Source organism: Ammospiza caudacuta, chromosome 14 (genome assembly GCF_027887145.1).
Source record: "Ammospiza caudacuta isolate bAmmCau1 chromosome 14, bAmmCau1.pri, whole genome shotgun sequence".
Classification (NCBI taxonomy): domain Eukaryota; kingdom Metazoa; phylum Chordata; class Aves; order Passeriformes; family Passerellidae; genus Ammospiza; species Ammospiza caudacuta.
The window spans coordinates 4,252,481-4,271,096 of NC_080606.1; the positions used below are offsets into that span (position 1 = coordinate 4,252,481).

The 18,616-nt window shown below is 51.9% G+C and overlaps 1 protein-coding gene across 1 annotated transcript; it reads right to left on the minus strand.

The window, feature by feature from the left end:
- Positions 1 to 248: 248 nt before the first annotated feature.
- Positions 249 to 3,165, minus strand: LOC131564025 (zona pellucida sperm-binding protein 3-like). The gene is made up of 9 exons (XM_058814283.1): positions 2,788 to 3,165; positions 2,314 to 2,432; positions 2,127 to 2,230; positions 1,743 to 1,920; positions 1,545 to 1,665; positions 1,310 to 1,401; positions 1,095 to 1,240; positions 572 to 691; positions 249 to 408 (listed from the first exon to the last, which is right to left on the minus strand). Exons 1-9 carry the CDS (start codon positions 3,163 to 3,165, stop codon positions 275 to 277), a joined length of 1,392 nt encoding a protein of 463 aa, XP_058670266.1. The 3' UTR covers positions 249 to 274.
- Positions 3,166 to 18,616: the final 15,451 nt, after the last annotated feature.

Sequence of the window (18,616 nt, forward strand, 5' to 3'; positions counted from 1 at the left end):
TTTAGAAACTCAGAACACCAATAAACCCCTAAAACAGGAGCCACACCTTGCTTAGGATTCTTTTCTATGGACACAGCCTTTGGAAAATCCACCTGTACTTCCCAACCCCAAGTGCTTGGAGGTTTGGGAACCCCTTCCAGGTGGCAGCAGCTCCACATTCCCAATCCCACCTCTTTCCCATCTAGGGATGGATTCCCACCCAAAGCCACCTGGGGCCTCTCCCACCCCACAGAGAACACCAGGAGGTGACAAATGCTTCTTCTCTTTATTGGGATCACTGGGACATTCCCGGAGGGCAGAGCCTTTTCCGGCACATCCACAGGAGCATTCCCAGGGCAGTCAGGCTCAGCAGAGTGGCTGCTGCCAGCAGGAGCCCCTGGATCAGCACAGGAATTCCACCAGCAGCACCTGGAAGGGACAAAACCCTCTCAGCACTCGTTCATTGGCTTCCCAGCCTCCAGCCAATCTTTGGGAAGGATCACATAGGGCAGTTCTGGGGGATTGCTCCAGAAAATCCCTTTGTGAAATCCCTGGGTGAGGCCTGGAGACACAACCCCACAGTGACCACTACCTTGGGGGGTGTTCCCAGCTGCTCCTGGACTTCCAGAGGGGCTCATGAATCCCTGAGCAGGCTCCAGGATCAGGAGGGGTCCCACAGAGACATCGGCCTCAGTCGGCCCTAAGAGCCCAGCTGGGAAGAGATAAGAATGAGTAGCCAAGAGAGGAATTCCTGCTTTAGGCTGGAATTTGGGAATTACAGAAAGATGAACACCAGGAGAGTAGAATTCCAAAGGTTTTAAATGCAAGGACACAGTTGGTATAAAATCATGGAGTGGTTTGGGATGGATGGGGCCTCAAAACCATCCAGCGACACTTCCTATGCAAGGACACTTCCCACTATCCCAGGTGGCTCCAGCCTGGCCTGGGACACTTCCAGGGACGAACAACAGTGCCAGGACCTCCCCACCTGCACAGAATTTTCCCCCCAAATTCCCCTCTTTTCTTTTAAAATCCCTTCCCTAAGGACACCGGAGAGGAGCCGGGATTGCCCTTAAACTGTGCCCAAACCCCGAGGGGACACCTTGGGGACACACCTCTCTGTCCGGAGCCATCCCTCCTCAGGCGCCTGCCCATCCGTGCTGCCGGGGCGCGGAATTCCCGGGAATCCGCTCCGGGAGAGGGACAGCTGCCGGTGTCGCAGCAGCTGCAGATGGCCGCCGTGCCCTCCAGAGGTGCCCACCTGGAACAGAGGCACCCGTGAGCCCTGCCCGGGCGGGCACGGTCCCCTCCCCGCGGCAGGGACACTCACAGCCCGCTGGCTCTGCTGAAGGAACAGGCTTTATTCCGGGAATTCGGGGCTTCGCCCGCCGGGGACACCCGCAGGTGGCAGCTGATGTAGAGCTGGAGGGGAAATCAAGGAAAATTCAAGTTAATCAAGCTTGGCTCATCCCCTACAAGTCAAGTTAGTCTTGGAGACTTTAGGGCTTTTTTTCTCCCGCGATGGATAAACTGAGAAAGGAGAAGGGATGGCAACAACACCTCACCAAATTCCCGGCGTCTCCGGCGAATTTAAAGGCATCCAGCAGGAACCGCAGCGACTCCGGCCGCGGCCGCGGGGACACGAAGGCTGAGGCGGTGTCCTCTGCCCTGCTGTCCAGCAGGCACCTGGGGGAGGGCAGGAATCACCGGGATGCTCCCGAGGAACCACCCGGGATCCCCGGGCAGCCCCGAGCCCGCCTTACCCGCCCAGGTCGATGAAGGCGTAGCGGGGGTTCGAGCTCCGCTCGGGGCTGGCGGTGGCCACGCAGCGATCCACGAAGAGCCGCAGGGGCACGTGGCCCTCCGAGGTGACATCGGCCTGCAAACGGAGGCTGTCCCCAAGCTGGAAGCCATTGGAGAGCCTCTCCCTGCTCCAGTCGTCTGGAATGCAGATCCCAAGGAACGGGGTCACTTTGGGACCTCTTATGGGGTCAGCGTGGGACCTCTTGGATCCCACAACAGCAGCACCACGGGGGTGCAGCAACCCCCGTGGGGTGGGTTTGGCTCCATTGGGGCTCCCAGGATGTCCCCAGGAGCCACTAGGGATGCGGAGCTGAGGGACACGAGGCCACCAAGGCGGCACCCACCGTCCATGAGGCGCAGGGAGAACCGGAGCCGCTCCTCCGCCGCCACCGTGGAGCGGAATGGGGCCCAGGTGGGCTGCACGGCACCGCTGCTCACGTTGCTCCTCCTAAAGGGAAGCGATGGGAATTGCCTGGGCTGGCACCGGCACCTCGGGGCCGTGGCAGGGCGGGGACAGCTGCCAGCACTCACCTGGGGTAGTGACACTCAATGGGGACCTCGGCGGGGGTGGCCCTCACGATAAGGGGGTTGCCAGAACGGGTGGGTTTGTAGAACAGGGTGGTTCTGTAGATCAGGGAGTCCGGGGTCACCTGGAAGGAGGATTTGGAAGAGGAGGAAATCAGGAAAACGAACTTGGCACCAGCAGGGACTCTGCTGGGACACAGAGGCCACATTCCTGATCCTACAGGGCACCACAGAGCTTTGTGCTGGCATCGCCACAAGGCACCAGCAAGAAGGAGGGATTTGGGCACAGCACCACAGGACCATTATCCCATTAATTCCTGCATCCAATTCCAAATCTACAACTGAGCGTGTGCCTCATCCAGGATACCCACACTCCAAAAATCCACCCCTGCTCCGGACACTGCTCACCCCAAACCCACCAGCACCTGCACCAGGGCACCCCTAGGGCTGACATCCTCACCTGACCCTGGTACCACTCACCTGCAGGGTGCTGCCACACTCGTGCAGCGCGGCCACGAAGGTGACAAAGGCCTGGGCAGGGTTCGGGGACAGGGGTGGGCAGGAGGCCGTGCCCAGGCTCAGCTCCGCCGCCCGCACCGGGCGCCCGGTGCCAAAGAGGTCCCTGCGCACGGTGACAGCCAGCTGCCCCTCCTGGCAGCGCACGGCCACCGCGGGGCGCGGGGACAGCGCCCGCAGCTGCGACAGATCCACCCGAGCCCACGCCTGCGACCGGGGGGAGTCACCCCGCAGCCGCCACATCCCGGAGTTCCGCGAGGGAAAACCCCAGGGATCGGAGGATGCGGCCAGAGCCAACACCCAGCAGAGCAGAGCGACCCCAAAGCGGCTCCCGAACCCCATCCTGAGCCCAGGGAAGGCAGCGCATGGAAAAGGGGCTGCGCGGGAGCTTTTTATGGGAGTATCCCGGGGGATTTCCTTGCCGGGATAACGGGATCCAGCTGGGCATTCCACTCGGGATAACGGGATCCGGCTGGGGAATCCACTCGGGATAACGGGATCCGGCTGGGGAATCCACTCGGGATAACGGGATCCGGCTGGGGAATCCACTCGGGATAACGGGATCCAGCTGGATCCCATCCCTCCCGAGGGTGATGATTCCCTCCCCCCGCAGCCGGGCATTGTCACCTTTATCCCACGTCCTGCTCGGCTGTGGTAGCACCGATGTCAACCGTGTCCCCCTCGCTCCCTGAGCCGATTTTGGCCAAGCGAGGCAATCATTCCCAGGAATTCCCCAAAATCCAGACGGTGCATTCAGAACTGGGGATGTGCCAGCCCCACGCTTTGGGCGCTTTGGGATTTCCCGTGCCGGATTTCCCTGGAATTTTGCCTGGCTAATGAGGGCACCATAACGAGTTCATTTGCATGGAAAGCAGAGGGGCAGAGCTGGTCAGGGACCGGCAGGCAGAATCCAGAGAGTAATTAGCCTCTGAGTGTTAATTGCGCTGATGGCACCGCCGCTGGTGGGCACGGGAGGGTGACAATGACCCCGTGCAGCTGCGGGAGGAGTTGGGGACACTCAGAAGAAGAGTGGCATGGCCCGGCCAGGTCATCCCCGTGCCCTGCGGGCATTCCCGGAGAATTCCCATTCCCCATCCACAGGGATGGCAGAGCTGGGAGGGATTTTGCCCTCAGGATTTATTCCTGGTGTTGATTTTTGGTTTTGGGGGTTTTTGGGGTTGTTTGTTTGTTTGTTGGTTTGTTTTTTTTTTTACTGGGAAACGGGGCTGGAGCATTTACCTCCCTCTTCCAGGATCTATGGGATGGGTTTGGGATGAGGGGACCCACTCGGGTCACTTGTAAGGGATGAGCCAAGCTCTAAACCAGCCCGAATTCCTGATGGAAATTCTCCTGTCAGGTCCTGCTGTCCCCTGCAGCATCCATAATGTCACTCCACATTCCCACATCCCCCTCTGGCACCATCCCAGTGTCCCAGCATTGTCCCGGGTATTTTTAGGGATGATGAATAAATGATGGGACACAGAAAATGTCTCCAGGCCTCTCTATGAATTCTGCAGGAATGGGGCAGATCCCAGCCTGGCTCATCCTGAAGCTGTCCTGGAATGTTTTATCCAGTGGGATGGGGCTGCTTGGGGGGCTCCAGAGGGATGGGAGGGGATGTTCCTGCATCCAGAAGGATCCATGGGGATGATGGGAAGGAATGTTCTTTCATCCAGAGGTATCTATGGGAATGGCAGGGGATATTCCTGTATCCAGAAGGATCAATGGGGATGGGAGGGGATGTTCCTGCATCCAGAGGTATCCATGGAGATGGGAGGGGATGTTCCTGCTTCCCGCAGCCCCACTGCCCATCCCAACACCAGGAATGGCCCTGGAAATCCAGGATTTGATCCATTCAACCTCTGTGGGACCCAGGTCTCCCTCCAGGGATGGGTGCCTGCTCCCAAAGCCTCTCATGCTGTTCCACAGGGGAGGATCCAGGATCCCAAAGAGCCTCACACAGCCCCATCCCACACTTTCCCTCTCCAGCATGGATTTCTCACCCCTGGAACAGCTCAGCACTTTGCAGGGGCAGGTCCCAGCCCTGTGGGTCACTCTGTGCTCAGTGCAACAGCCCCGAGAGCTCTTCCCCCCTGCCAGTGCCTGCAGAGAAGCCATCCCTGCCCCAGGGGTGACTGCAGGAGCAGTGTCCTGCCCAGCATGAAAGGATGGCAGCCCTTCCATCCCCTACAAACACAGCTGAGCCCTCCCCGAGCCCTGTCCTGCTGCTGCCCCAGCCCAGGGGCGTTTCTGCCCCGAGAGCCAGCCCTGCTCTGCCCAGTGCTCGCGCTCTTCCTTGTGCCTGTCACACTTGGCTGGCCCTCGGGAGCCCCACGGAGCCCCTGCACAGCTGCTCCTCGTGCAGAGGGCCGTGTGTGGGGCAGCAGTGAGGCAGGGGACCATATGCTCCAGCACGGGGACAATGAGCCACTCGCTGAGCCAGCGCCACTGTGATGAGCCATTGTCATGACTGATGGCACCAGGACTCTGGGGGAGCAGATTGTCACAGCAGATGAGCCCTAATGAACAGAGAAATAACTCCCCGTGATGAGGGAGATGTGCAGAGTTCCAAAAGGCACGGTCCTGCGGGGAAGGGAGCCCTTGATTGCCAGCAAGGCCGGGGAGCAGCACCCGGGGCTGAGAGAGTGCATCTCCCTGCTGGCCTGGAGAGCAGGGCATGAGCCAACACCTCAGTGCAGGAGGAGGAATAGGAGTACAAGGGGTGGTGGTGGAGCAGAGCAGGCTCACAGGCATGCCCTGCACATCTGCCCTGCTGCAGATGTGAGAGAGCCAGAAAACTGCAGCCAAAATGCATCTCCTGCAGCTAAAATGCATCTCCTGCAGCACCCAGAGTCCCCTGCAAAGGGAAACTGAGGCACAGAGCCAAGGAGTCATTCCTGCAGAGCTGGGCACCCCTGCTCTAGGGAAAAGAAAGCTTTGAAACTCACTATTGGTCTCTGCAGCTCACAAGCTGCTTCCCATAAGGAAACTCTGTCACCTAATATTGGTTTGGGCCCACGCCACAGCTTTCCTGGGAGGGAGCTTTGCCACAGGAACTGCTGCCGAGCCACCTTGCATTAGGATTTACTACAGCTCTGCCTGGAAGCCTGCCCTGTGCTTTCTATTTTTAGCTGCAGGCAAACCTATTCATATCAGTCAGCGCTGAAACTCAAATCCTTTCACAGCTCTGGTGCCGTAATTCAGGGACATGCATGAAGGCAGGGTCTCAGCTCTGAGGAGAGCTCACCAGGATAAATAATAAACCCATCAGCTGGGTGGGCTCAAGGCTGGGGGGACACAGGGTGTGCTTTGCTAAAGGCATTCTCATCACACACATTTATTCCACAGGATCACACCACTGCCTAGGTGCAGAGCAAAGTAGGGGCTGGAATGTGATTTACCAGCTCATAAACTGCAAGGAAAGCAGGAGAAATGGTATGAAAGACAGGAAGGGTCCAGGGGAAGTGGAAAGGAGATTTCCCTGTCTGGTAATTATTTAATCTTAAAATGCTTTTAGAAGGGAAGAACTTCATTAGTGCACAACACATGTGACTGTTCACAGGGGTCTGAGGATGAGAGAAGAGATGAGGATCTGACTCTGTGTTTCAGAGGGTTTGATTTATTATTTTATGATATATATTACATTAAAACTATACTAAAAGAATAGAAGAAAGGATTTCATCAGAAGGCTAGCTAAGAATAGAATAGAAAAAGAAGGAATGATAACAAAGGCTTGTATCTCGGACAGAGAGTCCAAGCCAGCTGACTGTGATTGGCCATTAATTAGAAACAAGCACATGAGCCAATCCCAGATGCACCGATTGCATTCCACAGCAGCAGATAATCATTGTTTACGTTTTGTTCCTGAGGTCTCTCAGCTTCTCAGGAGGAAAAATCCTAAGGAAAGGATTTTTCATAAAAGATGTCTGTGACAAACACAGGCCAAGTAAAAAACGTGTGCTTTTCCAGCTGGCCACAGTAAACACGCGGAGAGTAAAACTCAGAGGTCTGCAGTAAATCAGGGTGATTTCAGTAAAGCAGTGCAGCATAGATACAGATGTTGGGTGATGGAGCTCCCAATCAGCCAGCCCTTGCTCTAATGACACTTCATCACGCTCCCTCCTTCACGTGCGTGCCAGCACGTGCCACAGCTGCTCAGGTGACTGGCAGTGTGACAAATAAAAGCTCTCAGCAGTGAGAATGATACCCCCCTCCTCCCCGAGAGCACTGACGTTACCCACTGACATCATCCCTGCCCTCCATGGCAGCAGAACTCAACCTTGGCAGGGCAAACCTGAGCACACAGCCAGCCCAGGGCGGGGGGAGAGGCACAGCCAGGCCCTGCCAGTGCAGCTGACAGCATCTGTAGGGGCAATACCTGGGGATTGATCCCACCAGTTTGCACAAGGAAACCCCTCACAGAGAGTTCAGCGGGATTCATCCTTCCTGCTGCAGTGCTGGTTCCTGCTCCTGCTGCAGCATGCAAGGAGCCTGAGGCTGTTGTGCAGGGTGCTGCAGAGGTGCCAGGAGGGTCCCCATGCTTGCACACACTGCTGGTGCCATGCATCGCCCTTGGTCACTCAGTGTCAGAACCCAGGACACTCCTCTGGCTGCCCTGGATGGCTCCAGACCCTGCCAGGGGGCTCAGACACCTTGGCACGGAGTCACAAACACCTGTGCCTTTGATTTTAGCCCATGGAAACAATTACCAACTTTGTGTGAGGAGTTACAAGCCACAAGAGTTTGAATAGAATGACAGTGAATTTATCACAGAGTGAAAAAGTAGAATTTTGGTGTTTTAGAATGGGGGTTCAAGAGGCAAGATGGAGGAATCTGGGCATGTTCTTTCTCCTTCTCCTTCTTGTCCTCTGTCTTCTACTGTGATGGTGGCACTTTTGGATTGGTTTAAGGTAGAGACAGACTGTCTAACATAGGTGATAGGTATTGGGAAGTTATTGTAAATAAAGTACACGTCGTTTTTTTATATAAAAAGATAACACTGCCCCAAGGGTGGTGGTCAGAGTGCCTCTGTCTGACCTGCTGAACAGACCTTGGCAGACCAGAAACAATATTATTATTACTATTATTATTATTATTATTATTATTATTATTATTATTATTATTATTATTATTAATAATAATAATAATAATAATAATAATAATAATAATAATAATAACATGAAGAAGAAGAAGTAGCAGTAAATAAATACATAATAATATATAATAAATAAATAAATAATATAAAAATAAATAAGAAGAAATAATAAACAACCTTGAGAAGGAGAGCAAAGGAATCCAGTCTTCTTCTTCGGTCTCAGGGCTGGGAAAAATAGACTTTCTAACACCTCGACCCCAGAGACCCCATCAGCTCAGGATGACATTGCTGAAGGCAGCCCCAGCCCTCCTGCCCGAGGTGTCAGCAGAGCTGATGGAACACGTGGGCAAACACTGCTTCTCCCATCCACACACTTTCCAGGAGAAGCATGTCAAATTAATGGACAGAAAGAGCCCAAAACAAAACAACAAGGTGTGTGTGTGAGCATATTAAGTCCTTTTCCATCCGCACTTTATGCTTGAGCTGCTACCTTGAGGCTGCCACAGAAGCCAATGTGCCATTTGCTTCACACAGCTCCTGGGATCTCCGTGGCACCGTTCATGCTTGGCTAGCTCAGCTTCTGGAGGCCATTAGGCAGGGTAATTTCACCAGCTCCTGAGCAAATGCCTGCAGGGCTCCTTGCAAAGCCAGTTCAGCACAGCTGAAATACGGAGGGAATGTTTGTTTGGATCCTAAGGAGAAATGTAATGACTGCTTTGTAGTAAAGCACATTCAAATCAGCCCCACTTTGGCTGATCAAGGCACAATCTCATCAGCACTCTCCGAGAAGAAATACTTCTGATCCAGAAAGTGAGCTTAACATCTTTGTGGAAGAGTTTTCATCATCTGGCAACACCTATTTTGGGAGAAGTTAACTCACAGCATCACTCAGGTGCAGGCTTTAAAACAAGGGCTTTTTTTTTTTCTATTTTCTATTTTTTCCCTTTTTTCCCCCTTTTTTTATTTTTTTACTTTTTGAAAAGGCACTTTCCATTTGATGGGCCCACGTCCACTGAGACACCAGCTGGCCAAACATACCTGGGAGCTGTGGCCTGTTTATTCATGGGTGTGTTGGTGAAAACAGGGCTCTGCAGAGCAGCTTCCACATCTGTGTGTGGGTGCTGAGTCCTAATCAAAGTGGTTGGGATTGATTTTGGTTATAGGGATCAGGAAATTGGGACAAGCCCTTGAAAAGCCTGGAAGTAACAAGGCCCTGGGTCATCCCAGTGCAGCATGGAGGGTAAAAACATAGAGCAACCATGGTGGGACCAAGGAACCAGGGTAGGTGCCACCGGTGCCACCAGATCAGCAGGACCTCGAGGAGGAACCACGTGAGAAACCAAAGGAAACACTCTGGGTTCACTGGGAACTTGTGAAACAGGCGGGAGAACTGCCCCAGGGGGGGTGTCTGCACTGATGTCCCCCACAAGGACACAGGTGACACCAGGGATGGCTCCCAGCCATGCTGGGTAACAGAGCAGCTTTAGAAGTGGCAGTAGCTGGAAATGTGTTGGCTCTCACTGTTTTGAGGTGCAGGTGCTCCTCAGCAATGCTTCACACACAGGAGGATGGGTGTGCTCCTCACTCTGCCTTGGAAATGGGGATACAGAGGCAGAGAGCTGCAGCAAGGGGTGAAAACAGCCAGGTTTGTCCCATGGCTGATGGACCCAAGCCTGCAGGCTGTCTCTCCAGCTCCATACCTGTTCCTGTGCCCATCCAGGCACCTGCAAAGGCTGCTTCCCTCTAGTCCCACCTCTCCTTTCACACCCTGGCTTTGCCACCTGTGCCAAGCAGGACAGGAGGCAGGTGGCTTGTTAGAAACTGTCCCTGCACCATCCAAACTTGTGAATATGTAACATGCAGTGCATTTTAATAGCTGGCTGGGGACCTGACAGAATTAATTAAAAGAGGAGGAGGCAGGATGAGTATGAAAGGTGCCTGTGAAGAGCAGCAGGCCAGAGTGTGTCAGTAAAGGCTGAGGGAGATGCAGGATGAAAGCAGGGGCCTCTCAGTGCTGCCATTGCTGTCTTATCCAGGCACAGGCTGGTACTTGGCCTTGGCAGCTGCCAGCACTTGCCTGCAGTCCCCTGAGTGTGTTCCTGTGTGTGATGGCACACAGATGTTCAGAGAGCCAGCTCTGTGCCCTGGGCCTGCTCAGGTAGGAACACCTGCCAGCAGAGAGCAGGAAACAAACCCCACTAAAGCCAGTTTCCTCTGCCTGTGGGGCAAAGTGTGGGGCTGATAGAATTAATTAAAAGAGGAGGAGGTAGGACTGACCCACTGGGTCCTACCCAGTGACCTTGGGCTGAGTGTCCCTGCAGAGGAACCTGTTCAGGTGGAGGTATCACTCCAGGTATCTGCCCATGCCTTTGAACAAAGGGTTCTATTAAAAAAAACCCTTGTCTGCAAATTTGGGGGGAGCTCAAAAATCCCTGTCCCATCCAGAAAGGAGATCCTTTCACTGTCTGCCCCTGGCAAGCTCAAACCCCTGTCTCCTCCAGAAACTGGATTCTTTGTCCCTGGCAAGCTCAAACCTCTGGTCCCCTCCAGAAATTGGATTCTTTGCCCCTGGTAAGCTCAAATCCCTGGTCCCCTCCAGAAATTGGATTCTTTGCCCCTGGTAAGCTCAAAGCCCAGGTCCCCTTCAGAAAGAAGATCCTTTGCCCCTGGCAAGCTCAAACCTCTGGTCCCCTCCAGAAATTGGATTCTTTGTCCCTGGGAAGCCCAAACCCCTGTCCCCAGCAGTGAGTGAGGAGGGAGGACCTGGCCCCTCACTCTGATCTCCTCTCCCAGGGGCTGTGCTGTCCCCAGCACAGAGGGGCTGCTGGTTCTGGGTGGGGAGCTCAGCTCCCAGCTCCAGGGATGGCACAGAGCGTGATTTGCCTTTGGTAACTCCCACCTGCCTTCCCTGATGTTTAGGGGCTGCTTGATCTGCGTGAGATTTTTTCATCTCCAGCACCGACAATCCTCTGATAGTTCCCTGTGCTTTTCTTTGACTCTAACCAGAGCCCTCAAGTTGTTTCTCATATCAAACGCTCCCAGTCAATCTGATTTTCAGAAAACACAGCGTGTCTGGGGAGAAACCTGCAAAATATAGAACACATTCCCCATTTGCATCCCAATGTTGAAAAACCCCATCACTCCTCTGTGGCACGTCATATCAGCACTACACCCGCCATGAAATATTCATGGCCATTTATTATCATGTTGTTTATTATCCTCATAAAACTCTCCAGCAATCAGTTTCTTTATTTGCTCAGCCTGCAGCCTGGATGGGTGCTTTTGTGTCTCCTTCAGTGTTTGAATTTATCCAGGGCCCCTGTCAGCATAAGAACAACAGCACTGCTAGCCCAAGCTCAGTCCATCCCAGGCTGCTTGTGGCATGCACAGAGCACTGATCAGGAAATGTAGGGTGACCATGATATACTCTGTATTAGGTTGATGGAATGGAATTAAATTCAACCCAAAATTGACTTCTTGAGCCCAGTGGGACAGCATAGGGAGCAGAGGAATCAAACCCAGTCCTGCTTGGGTTGGGAGGGCAGTGGGACACAGCCCTGCTGTTACTGTCCCTGCATCCTCCCTGTGAGGTTAAAAAGGAGGAGGGAAGCACTCAGTGAGGACAGCTCCTGAAGGTTTCATGGCAGCTGCCAGATTAATGTTAATGTAAGCTGCTAAAAGATTTTCAAATGGATTAGTTCTCCATTTCCTCCTTGGCACCCTGAGGGGCTGGTGCTGGAAGAACAGACCTGGATCACCTCTGCAGCCACAGAGTTCCCTCCTGGCAGCACAGCAGAGCCAGGGCTGGGCCTGGAGGGAGCCTGGAGAAAGAGAGGGACACTCTGGAACAGATTCAGCTTCTTTATAGCACTTCTTTACAGCAGGACACTTTGTAGGAGTGCCCATTCTGCAAACCTTTTATTCCTCCTGCAGAGCTCACAGCCCTGCCCTTTCCGTGAGGAGGGGAGGAAAAAAAGGTCTCTGAGGACAGCAAAAGCAAGAGCCCTCCTTTCTGAGTCTCAGTGGAGTGACCTTGATACAACCTCTTGTTTCAAACACACAGCAAACATTTCCATGTTGAACAAACTGCTGCGAGAGGATTCAGGCTCCTCTCTTGCCAAGGCACTGGCACTGCTTTTCCCCAGAGCACAGTGTCTTCCAAAAGCAAACTGCATCAGCCTCAGAAAAATAAATAAATTTACTTTTCACATCATTTCATCTTCTGATAACAGAAATGAACTCAGTCTGAGGCATTACTGGGAATTAATGACTGCCTGCCTCCTGACTCACCAGCTCTTCCCAGGCTATCATAAATTCCCGGGAAACATTGTGAACCACACATCACCAGTAAGCTGAAAATAAAGACCTTGTCCAGAACCCTGGGGCCAATATCCAGCGTGCCAGTGCCACCTGGAAGCCTGGGAATGGAGATGAGCTCCCAGACAAGCACCCTGATGGCTCACTGGGGCGCCCTGAGCTGCTTCTGGGGCTCCCTGCAGGATCCCAGCCCTGGCTCTGCATCACTCCTCCCAAATCAGCCTGGCTGAAAGCAGCACAGCACCCTTGGGGAGCAGCACATCCACCTGTGATGGTGCTCACAGGGGTTCTTGGATGAGGGAAGATACAAGGATCTGACTCCACGTTTCAGAAGGCTGGATTTATTATTTTATGATATATATTACATTAAAACTATACTAAAAGAATAGAAGAAAAGGTTTCATCAGAAGGCTGGCTAAGAATAGAATAGCCAAGAATGACAACAAAGGTTTGTGGCTCTGCTCTCTGGCTCTCTGACTGTGATTGGCCATTAATTAGAAACAGCCACATGAGACCAATCACAGATGCACCTGCTGCATTCCACAGCAGCAGATAATCATTGTTTACATTTTGTTCCTGAGGCCTCTCAGCTTCTCAGGAGGAAAAATCCTAAGGAAAGGATTTTCCATAAAAAATGTCTGTGACACATCCACCCTTGGGGTGCTGCTCCTCTGGGTAATCAAACACACTGCATGGTCTTACCTTTAACCTTTTTTCCTGTCTAACTCTCTTTTCTGAGAGATGAAGGAGCCTCTCCAGAGCTGCCCCTGCATGCAGGAACTTCCACACCATGCTCACTTCACCTCTAACCTGCTCTTAATAAACTAAAGGAAGATGGTTCATTACTGAAGCCAAGCTCTGCAGCTCACACCTGCTTGGCAGTGGAAACCATCATGTCACACACATCAAGCCTTTGGGACTTTGTGCTTTTCAGATCATGCAGCTTGCAGTGGGGAGAAGAAGAGCTGGTAAAATTGGCACATCTATATATTTATTTAAATACTGAGATTTCCTGCTCTCGCAGTTGCAAATGTAAATTTTGTGTACTTAGATCCAGTAATTAGGGTTAATGACTAAAGAGCATTTGGAAATTGTGCAATTTGTGAAGTCCTCCATCAGAAAGGACTAATTAGGTTTGCTTCTCCTTTTGAAAAACACAAATTTCTGTCACCAGCTGTTCATGGGACATGGCTGTCTGGGCTGCTTGTCTCAAGAAATTTGATTAAATTGAGTTAAATTTAGTTAGATTTAGTTATCATATATTAATTACAGATTTCTGTGAGTTCCAGCATTCCAGTGGCAGAACAGGTCGAGGCATGGCCGAGAGTGGAATATGTTTTAATCTGGAGGAAACACAGCTGCTAGATCAAACCAAAAGGCTGAGCAGCTCCACTCCAGCCCATAGCTGAATTCATTTACTCTTGTGTCTCACTTTTGTAGGAGTCATCCATCCAAAGCACTTATTCTCCAAGGACAATTGCTGTGCAGCGCAGGCCAGTGCAGCAGAGAGATTTCTCTCCTGACAGATTATCCCCGGGGAGAAGCTGAGCAACGCTCCAGGGCCTTGCAGAAGATGAGGTCTGAAAAATAATTCTGCACTACAAACGTGTTCTTCTTCCCCTCCACAGGCACCTTGGGCCCCTCAGGGCAGAGCTGGGCACACAGGGGCTCCCAGAGCAGCTCCCACCCCTCTGTGGGAGCTGGGTCATGGATGTTGGTTAGCTCAATGGCTGTGTCCCTCCAGGTGTTTATTTAAGGCACTTGGGCATCCCAAGCAGTGGGGTGTGAAAGCAGCACCTCATAAAAACGTCCCAGTCCCAATAACACTCCTAAATCAGCTTCCTGGTGTGACCGTGTTCACAGGGGTCTCATGTTGAGGGAAGAGACGAGGATCTGACTCCATGTTTCAGAAGGCTGATTTATTATTTTATTATATATATTACATTAAAATTTTACTAAAAGAATAGAACAAAGGATTTCATCAGAAGGCTAGCTAAGAATAGAAAAAGAAAGAATGAATAACAAAGGTTTGTGGCTCGGCCTCTCTGTCCGAGCCAGCTGACTGTGACTGGCCATTAATTAGAACAAACCAACATGGGCCAATCAAAGATTTACTTGTTGCATTCCACAGCAGCAGATAACCATTGTTTACCTTTTGTTCCTGAGGCCTCTCAGCTTCTCAGGAAGAAAAATCCTAAGGAAAGGATTTTTCATAAAAGATGTCTGCGACATCCTGGGATGCAGCTGTAACAACCCCCCTGGAGAGGCTGTGGCAGCACAGGGAAGGTTTTATTTGCTTTATTGGCCCTCAGTTATGAGCTTTGGCACAGAGGAGCATCCAGCACTGCAGCACCTCCACCAGCAGCTCCCCATGCTCCCACACCCTGCCGTGCACGAGTGCAGACACTGCAACACCTGCAGCCCACTCCTAATTCTCTAAACACCCAGAAATCAACAGTGTCAGCTCTTCCTCTGCTGTTTTTTGGGTGGTGACCTGTGTACAATTGATTGAAGGCTCCTGACACCCCAGCTGCTCCCAGGTTCCTTGCTGAAGCCTTGAGGGAAGTCCCACAGGTCAGGTTCACAGGCTAAGAGCTGTTGAACACATCCCTAGAGGGGGAACCTCATGATTAACAGCTCTTTAACCCAACTGAACCCCTGCAGGCTGGATATGTTCAGAAAGACATGGTTAATTGTGGGAGCAATTAGCCTCTGCAAGGATTCACCAGGTACACGATGGATTGTCTGTGCCTGAAGTGTTTAAATCTCAGTGGAGTTTTTTTTGCAAAGATAAGCTTCTGTCCGACCAGGGCAGACAGGCTTCATACAGGAATAGCCAATTTTATGCAAGAAGAGATGAACAGAATGGTCTTTTGAGCTGGAAAATCTCTAAAATCTCTGAAACTATTAAGAGAGAGTGAGACATTTCTAGTGGGTTTGACAGCTAGATGACAAATCTGTGTTAAATTCCACAGGATCCAAAGAAACTACTCAGCCTCATTTTCTGATATCCTCCAAGGGGTTTCCCAGTGGGGGATTTTAGCTTTCCATTTTTTAGCTTCAGAATAATTTTCCGAGTTGGAAAACTTCTCAAGCTCCCCTCCTCTCACCTCCCCTGCTCCTCCATCCTCTCCTGTCTCGGAGCAGGTGCCAAGCTGTGCGTGGGTGCACCCCTGGGAGAGGCAGCAGCAGAGCCAGCCCACACGTGTGAGGAGCACAGCAGTGGGCACCACTGGGAGAAGCCAAACTTTGCACTTTCCCAGCCCAAAATTATCTCAGAGCCTGGGCATCACCCCCTTGCCAACCCCACAGCACAGGGAGGGAGTGGCTGCACTCATTTTGCTTCTCCAGAATAGTTTGGGTTATCAATATTTCCCTTTTAACTCTGCTGTGAAGCCCAATCTTCCCAAATTCAACAGGGCATAGCAGCTGTGCTTGGGGCTGGCTCATACCCCTCCAGTAATGGAAGCAGTTGTGAAGCTCAAGGCATCCTGCAGATCCTGCAGGTGATTAAGAATTAATAATTGCTTCCAGGACCAAATGTTTCAGCCAAGACTGTGGAGTTTGGTATTTTATATCTGTTTTGAAAAAGATGGCAGATAACTGAAGGTGCAGAGTAACTCCTAATCAGTCATCACTTTCTGTGGACTTCCATCCACACCAAAATAGAAACCTCTCACTCAGAGATGCTACACCTTCCCAACCTTGTTCTGCTGGGCTGGCTTAGCAGGGAGACTCTTCAGGAAAGCCTGAAATACAAGTTTTGACCCTCTCCAGTATTTCCTTGTCTGTCTTGAACTCAGCAGCTCCTTAGCAAGATCAAGGAGGAAAAAAGCCAATGGTCAATTAAAAGTGGAAGAAATTAATGAAAAGGTGGCTAGGCCCACTAATATTAATTAAAAATATAACTATTTAGGCCATTAAATGTAAAAGTAGTCAGTGTCTGAATTTTGGTGGGGCTTCCTGACAGGCATGACAGCAGGACCCTGTATTGGAGAAATCTGCTCTCTCATGAGGCTGCCAGTCCTTCAGAGAGCAAAGAGGTTAATGAAATAGAGGCAGAAAAGATTGCAGTGTTTCCTGCACTTCCTTGTGATTTAAATGTGTGGTAAGTACTTTTCTTCCAGAAATCCCAAGTGGAAGGAGTAAAATAACAACCACTTGAAGGATTTAACCCAGAAGTCTCCAGCTGAATTCATATTTAAAATGGGAAGTTTGTATAAACCCGCGGAAAGGAAAAAACTACATAAGCAGCAGCCACTGCTGGAATTTCTGGAATGGGGTAATTTGCAGAAGGACCCAAGACTTGCTCAGGCCTTTTGAAGGGGACAGTCTCCCTGTGATGATCCTCTGTGCACAATTCACTGTGCAGCACAGCAGGGGTGGTGGGAAAGGGCTCTGGGGACACGGAGCAGGATTGCAAAAGCCAGGGAGGATTCAGCCCTTGGACCCTGCCTGCCCTGGGGCTGGCTGTGGATGGGCAGGGCTGTGAGGGTGCAGAGCCAGGGAGGAGATCAGCTCAGGGAGGGTAGCCCAGCAGCCAGCCTGCAGCCAATGTCATGGAAATGATCCCAGCTTTGGGCCCTGCTGAGCTGCACTGGGAATGGGCACCCTGGGCAGGCAGGAGGGAGCAGCAAGTCCACAGGGCACATCAGTTGGAACATTGCTTCAGCGGCCATTAAAATCACCCCTAACATCTCCACATGCAGCTTGTGGGGCAGCCCAAGGTGAGAGAGGCTGGAGAGGTGACCTCCTGCCATAAGAGCACCCTCCAGCACTGCAGAGCACCCCAAGGCTTCCTTGCCTGTCTGTGGTTGCCTTCTCTCTGCAGATAGCACCCAGAGGGTCCTGTCACTGCCCATCTCCTCTCCCTCTCAGCTGGCACACGCTGGAGCTGCCAGGCAGGAGCTGGCTCTGCCCACGAGCACGGCCAGCAGAGCTCTGGAAACCTCGCTGCCCTCCTCAGTGCTGGGGAAGATGAGACAGGAAAGCCTTATAAATATGATTGCCTGGCAAAAGATTTGGAGAATATGGAAACTATAAGCGAGATTGAAATGAAAGCAAGCTTTGAGATCCCTCAGTTACTGAACAACTGGAAAACAATGGCATGGCCAGCTGAAGGTAATCCCCTTTTGATGGAACAACACCCTCTGCTTGCAGACAGGCCCAAGGCTCAGAGCAGACCCTGCCAGCTTGGCAGAAGGGGCCCAAAGAGGAGTTTTTAGGGTTTCAAATGTAACACTGTATAGTAATGGAGTGATTCTTATAGGCTGTATGGAAATGCTGTAGGATTTGTATCTTGTACTAGATTGGTTAGTGAGAATCAGAATATTCAACACAGAAGAAGATTTATTGTATTGTAATGAGAACTTCACTCTCCTGTCTCTTGCCCCTTTTAGCTCTTACCTCTCTTTCCCTTTTTATCTCTTATGCTTTTACTCTCTTACCCTTTGACTCTCTCACCCTCTCATCCTCTGCACCCCTCTCTTCTCTCTTTGCTGCTCTGAGCTGTGTTTGGCAGCTCCCAGCAGGGCCCTGCACCCAGGCCCTTTGCAATAAACCCCAAATCCCAGCAGGGCCCTGCCCCCAGGCCCTTTGCAATAAACCCCAAATCCCAGCAGGGCCCTGCCCCCAGGCCCTTTGCAATAAACCCCAAGTTCCAGCCCTGGCTGCAGAGATCTCTGTCTCTGTCCGTCCTGACCATCCTACCCCCGATGCTCCGACATTCAGGAGATGGGATTTGTCAGTGCACTGACACAGCAGGGCCAGAGCTTCTCTCTCTCATTCCATGGGGTCTATTCCTGCCCCAAGAAAGAGCAGAGATGAACATCAAGACACAGCAGTGCACGAGTGAGGGAGGCACTTGCACACACAGCTCCCAGAGACAGAGACTGTCGTGCTCAAACTGCAGCTGAGATGCTGTTTGTCCCCTATCAACACACTGTCCCCTCTTGTCATGCCCTGTGCTGGCCCTGACAGCCCTGTGGGATGGCTCTGCCAGGTTCTGAGGGCCACAAACACCCTAGGAATGCTGAGCCAGCCAAGCAAACCCTGGCTGGGCTCTGGCTTTGCCCACAAACTGGCTGATACTCACAGAGCTGCTCACAGGTAGCCAAGCTGTTTCATTTGGTTGGGTTTTCCTTCTCTTTTTGATTTGTATCTTGGCTCTTAGCTGGTTCTGAGCCTGCAGGAGGGGCCAGGCTGGAGTGGGTACATTTCAACACAGCCTGGCTGATTCAGAGTGACCAAGCATCTGACACGAATCCTCCCCTCCTCAGCAACGTGTGCTTGGTGACTACTGGCACTGCAGAAGTGGAAACCACATAGAGAGACCCTAGAGATGTGACTTCTCATCTGTGATCATATTTATAGGGGTCTCAG

What these genes read in the sequence shown, in the direction of transcription:
- LOC131564025 (XM_058814283.1), bottom strand. Translation starts at nt 3,165, where the DNA reads ATGGGGTTCGGGAGCCGCTTTGGGGTCGCTCTGCTCTGCTGGGTGTTG. An exon ending in CTCCCTGCGCCTCATGGACG is followed by an intron (nt 1,921 to 2,126) that starts GTGGGTGCCGCC and finishes TCTGCATTCCAG; the next exon opens with ACGACTGGAGCAGGGAGAGG. An exon ending in CCGGAGACGCCGGGAATTTG is followed by an intron (nt 1,402 to 1,544) that starts GTGAGGTGTTGT and finishes TTTCCCCTCCAG; the next exon opens with CTCTACATCAGCTGCCACCT.